The 5,405-nt window shown below is 44.7% G+C and overlaps 1 protein-coding gene across 1 annotated transcript; it reads right to left on the bottom strand.

The window, feature by feature from the left end:
- Positions 1 to 5,113, bottom strand: hapln3 (hyaluronan and proteoglycan link protein 3). Its single transcript, XM_023813914.2, has 5 exons — positions 4,956 to 5,113; positions 3,198 to 3,355; positions 2,427 to 2,795; positions 1,674 to 1,976; positions 1 to 1,461 (listed from the first exon to the last, which is right to left on the bottom strand). The coding sequence occupies exons 2-5, from the start codon at positions 3,313 to 3,315 to the stop codon at positions 1,178 to 1,180; spliced, it is 1,074 nt and encodes a 357-aa protein (XP_023669682.1). The 5' UTR covers positions 3,316 to 3,355; positions 4,956 to 5,113; the 3' UTR covers positions 1 to 1,177.
- Positions 5,114 to 5,405: the final 292 nt, after the last annotated feature.

Here is a 5,405-nt window from a genome sequence, read left to right as displayed (position 1 = left end):
TGGTTCTTAAAATTTATTTTAACTTCATAAAAATATATGTAACTGGCATCCTGTCCAGAGTGCACCCCTGTGCTGCCTGGAACAGTCTGTAAGCTCCCCCCCCCCAGACCTGACCAGAAAACAGTCAGAAGACAGATGAATGAAAAATACACAAGTATCTTCTTGTAAATGGTATTCAGCTTTGTTTTCTCTGTATTTATCAAATCTCTATGCTTTTATTACAAGTACTTATTAACCTAATTAAAACCTGAATATTGCATATTTAATGTCTATTATATTACTGCAATACATTTTGGTATAAAGATGGATTCTACTATTAAAAGCTAGGTAATAGACTTTTCCAGAAATAATTATTGAGATACAATCACAGACACAGTGTCCAGTTATATGCTGTAATCATTCATCCACCCATATTCTGTACTGTTTAGCCAGTACAGGTTCACAGTGTATAGTAATAAAAATATAATATTTTGAAGTGTAAAAAAGACAATGCCATTGTCTAATAAAACTCCCTACTTCACCCAAAGGAGGCATAGAATATAAGGCAATAAATCAATTTCCTGTTAATCAGCAACGGTGGCTGAGCATTTTGTTATACAGATATAAGTATAGAACATTTCACTTTTTAAAAAGCATAGTATTTAAAAGATACTTCACAGATTATAATTCTGAAGAGAAATCAGGTTCTCTTTCTAAATAATCAGGTAATAACGGATTGGAAACGTATAGCAAACAGAAATTAATATAGTCTATCAGGGGCTTATTGGTAGTAAAACAAAGGACATTTTAAGGCTAATAATGTTGTATTTCACTCGTCCAGAACAGCAAAAAAAGACTTGTGAGGTGAAATATAGGTAGAACATTTTCAAACATTCAGGACTATTCTGTGTAGGAGATTTCAGCTACAATCCCTCGAAGCAGATGCCCTCTGGTTCTATTCATCTCCATCTCCAAAGTTTCCACTGGGAATGACATCAGTAGGATGGCGCTCTGTGAGTGGCGACACAACATGCAGTGCACCCAGGCGACCACCAGGGGCACCAGCGGTTAGGGGATAGTCCACAGTGCAACTCAGCAAAAGTAGAGAAAGGTTCAGGGTGATGTCACAGCTGTAGAGGGACTGTGATGAGGTCCTGGAGGCCCCACTGGTGTGGTGGGATGAGGCGAGCAGGGGCATTTAAGGGGCTCGGAAGCAGTACACGCCGTACTTTTGATGCTGGGTGGGGAAGCCCAAGCTGCGCACCCCGGGCCTCTGGAGGCCGCAGTTGGGGCGCGGGGTGGAGACCGGGTAGCGGAGGCTGCCGTCCGCCAGCCAGCCCGCGTCACAGTGGTCCAAGCCCAGGAAGCGCCAGGCCACATACAGCTGACCAACCCTGGCGATCTCAGAGCCGTCCTCCTCGCACGCCTGCACAGCCTCCGTGAAGTTCAGCTTCTGAGGGTGCTGCAGGAAATACACCTCACCTGTAGGGGGCGCAGCACACACACCAAGCATGTCAGCTCATTGGGAAGGAAACAGTCCACCAAGTTAGCATAAAACACATATATGTCAAATTGTGGGCTGAATATTTCTGTTGTTTTAATGTTTTTAAAGATACAGCCATCCTATTACAACCCCTGCTCCCCCACCCACTCCCATGGCTCCACAAAAATCAGACAGCAGGCAGGAGCCTAACCGTGCAGGGAAGGGGAGAAGCAGAATGCATCATACAGGTGCAGGCGCCGGTGACGGGCTCCATAGCTGCGCACACCGGGGGCCAAGTCCTGGCCCCCGCATGGTGTGCGGGACGCCGTGATTGGGTACTGCACCGTGCCGTCAGCCAACCAGCCAGCATTGCACCAGTCCAGCCCCTCCTCCCAGGCACTGAAGAGCTGGTCGAAGGTGGCCAGCATCGCACCCTGTTCCTCACATGCCTTCTGAGCTGATGAAAAGTTCATCCGGTAGCGCCCCCTGGAGGGCTGGTAGGGAAATACAACACCTACCGATAGGGTAAAATGATATTTTAATCACCACCATTTTCTAGCTGCATAGTTAGAAGATAAGTGCAGGTATATTTCTCTTTAATGGGTAACTTACTTTAGCACACATTGTTTTAATAACTAGGTTTCCTAATCTGAGATATATTTGTTGTTATTTACATGCAGGGGTGTCGTTAGAGATTCTGGACCCAGATCAATCATATTATGCTCCAAATTTTTTAGGGCCCCTGTTGCTCTGTCCCCACTTTACAGCGCCCCTGTCCACATCATTTTACGCATCTAAGCAGGTGCATATTTTACTGGGGAAATTCAGGCTAAGTATGTTTCTCAGAGTAACAGCAGACTAGCCTTTCCTGAGAGTTAACCCTGCCATCTCGGGGTTTAGACAATAGATCACCCTAGCCACCGATTTGCTGCTCCAGAGAGTCGGTTATAGCGAACGTCCATACCGCGCAGCTCCAGATCCACGACAGCGCTCTCGTCTTCCAGGCCGTCGATGACCTCGCAGCGGTAGCGCCCGGCGTCGCTGGTCCGCAGCTCGCCCATCACCAGGGACGCCTCTCCGGGGGGGTCCTGCAGCAGGCGCACGCGTCCCTGGAAGGCGCCGAAGGTGCGATGGCGATGGCCGATGGCCGCCAGCACGTCAAGCTCCCTGCCCCCCAGCGCGGGCACCCAGGACCATTTCACCCGCGTGCGGCGGGGGCTCTGCAGCTCAGGCTGGTAGTGGTACCGGCACGGCAGCGTCACGTTGCCACCCTGTGCGGCAAAGATGGACGACTCGGTGGTCTCCACGATGAGTTTCACGCCATTGAAGTGAACTGTCAGTACAGTGCAGACATAAAACGGTATCAGTGATGTGACTCGGCATGCCTTACTCACAGTAATAATGCAGACATGCATGGAGGGGGGGATTTCAAATATACATTTCATTCATGGGCAAACTGGAAAATTATATGATTTCATTGAACAGCCTGGATGACAGTGGAAGCCTGCAGAGAATATTAAATAAATTGTTATCCAACGGAGTCTAGAGTTTCCATGTTGGCGGATAACATTTCAATAATGACATTTTTAATTATTCTGAACCTCTGCAGCCTGTATTATTAGTTGTCGAAACCCTTTTCCCTGGGGTCTTACACAGGGAACGGGAGGTTCAGGGCTGCTGTATTGCATTACATTAAAACAGCTGCGTGTTTAAGCGCAGAGCTTAGTCTACATACTCTCTCCATTTCCGTTGCCGTTCGTGATGTCATGGTAGAAGAAGCCGTTGGAGTAGCCTGGGGCAGCCTGGCACAGGTATAGCAGCTGCCACAGGACAGCCAGCAAAAGGCCGCTCATGATCTGCTTCCGACGTTGTATGACTCTTCTGAGGTCCGACCTATAGCAGTAACAAATGCTGCGATTAACAATTCGCATCATATCCATCAGGAGACAACTTCGTCTGGAAAGGCGGGGTGTCACCAGCAGGGGGCAGCAGCGTGTCGTTGTTGAAAGATGTAGCCCACAAATCACCGTGCCTGAGAAAATCTCCAACATAAACTGTCCCTGCATTCGAGTTTACGAGCTACTAAAAATAATCGGTTGCACCACGCAAATGGTTTCAACGTATGATTTAAGTTACACTTAACACCCAACCTTACTTACACATAGCTGGTGCAACTCACTGCTAGTGATTTCAAACTTTTCAAATATATTCATTACACTCACGTATAACAGTTTGAGGCATGGACGTAAATTATGAGGGGAATGGGGGGTTAACCCCCCCCCCAATAATCAAAACCAGCAAATACTACCCCTTAAATGGGTGGAGAGCTCAACCCCCCTCCCAATGCTCAACCCAAAGTTATGCCTTTGGCTTGTACTCATTAGTACTTTTGACGGCAAGTACAACTTTTGGTTGATTATTTTAGAGCAGTGGTGTTTTGAGTTGAAGAGATTAAAAATATGGATTAATCGATATTTTAATAAAATATTTTAAAGCACTTTTGTTGTGTGAAATTAAGAATGAATCAATCCCCCAATTATTGCGGAATTTGCTGGGGCATGAAAGAAAAGAGCTGGCAGATTTCACTAAATCAGAGATTGTGTTTACAAAGGAGGGCAGTCTGAAAGAGCACCGTACAGCGTCTGATGGCTAACTGTCCAGGGCTCTGTGTTTGAGCTCCGCTGCGGTGCACTTTGGCAGCACTGAATAACAGGCCTAATGTTTAAATATTTTAGCTAAAAAAAGAAGCAGCGCTTCGGACTTACAGCAAACTCACCTTTATATAACCCTAGAAGGACTTCTAGCAGATGGATCTTTTATGAATAGACTACGTAATTTATTAAATACGTATTAACCTGTGATTACGTGACTAATGTTACAACTGAGATAAACACACGATACCTGCCAGTTAATGCCGATAATTGCTACTGGCCTTAAAGATCAACTTGTCATTCATCTGCAAAGCTCGCATGGAAGAGGTAGTTCAAATTGATATAATAAGAAATTCTGTCAGCTGCAACACCAAATGTACTCTATCGAGGTACCATTAGACAGGTATGATTTACTTTGCTTTTGCTCAACAGAAAAATCACCAGTAAATTGCAATATATCTAACATCAACCTCGCCATAGTCTTAGACAGAACAATTAAGTCAATCGAGTATGACATTTGATGCCATTTAACGTTTCCTAAACCTGAAATTATAGTTGTGTAAAAATTACGAAAAAGAAATTCATTAACACGTTGTTTTGAAAGTAATGTTATATAGGTTATACCTGCAGAAGTGAACTACAGTATTTATTTACAGTTTTATTATATATGCTGAAAACGTCATCGCAGTCAGTTTCCGGACATCAACGACACTTTACATAATTGATAATACATCAAATATATGACAACAAACTGTTGTATGTTTTCTTTGACCATTGAATGCATCGGCATTGCATTGCATCGGCATTGCATTTGTAAGAGTGATATGCTGTGAGCTACTCACAGATGTGCGAGCTGGAACCTCGGGTGTGATTCGCTCCTCCAGCTGTGTCTGAAAAGATCGTCTTGTAAACCACAGTCACCGCGTTGCTTTTAATTGACCTTTGAGTGAAAATAGTGTATTATGACGTCATACGCCGGATCAGCCCCCTTCCCTCCGCCACCTCCCCCAAACTGCGAGTTAACGCCTATTAAAGACGCAGCGTCTTTCCTCCAAGATATCACTATCACTATGAAACCCCAGTGCCATGTTAATAAATAGTAGCACTGACTTACGATTTCACCTGGACATCACTGTTTTATTGCCTAGATTTCAAGTGGGTGGGTGAACGCTGTCATTAAACTGAAAATACATTAAACGGAAATGTTACTGTTAATTCAATCATGACGCATGTTTTATCTAAAGCAGTTACTATATTCGTAATTGTATCTGTTAGTTCTGTAAACCTTTGTG

The sequence above is a fragment of the Paramormyrops kingsleyae genome, chromosome 11 (genome assembly GCF_048594095.1).
Source record: "Paramormyrops kingsleyae isolate MSU_618 chromosome 11, PKINGS_0.4, whole genome shotgun sequence".
Taxonomy (NCBI): Eukaryota; Metazoa; Chordata; class Actinopteri; order Osteoglossiformes; family Mormyridae; genus Paramormyrops; species Paramormyrops kingsleyae.
This window is presented reverse-complemented; position numbering and strand designations above follow the sequence as displayed.

Excerpts from the sequence above, each read along its gene's own strand:
- hapln3 (XM_023813914.2), bottom strand. The coding sequence starts at position 3,315 with ATGAGCGGCCTTTTGCTGGCTGTCCTGTGGCAGCTGCTATACCTGTGC. Across the intron at positions 1,977-2,426 it reads CGTGGATCTGGAGCTGCGCG|GTGTTGTATTTCCCTACCAG; the intron begins GTATGGACGTTC and ends CCCTATCGGTAG. Across the intron at positions 1,462-1,673 it reads CTTCTCCCCTTCCCTGCACG|GTGAGGTGTATTTCCTGCAG; the intron begins GTTAGGCTCCTG and ends CGCCCCCTACAG.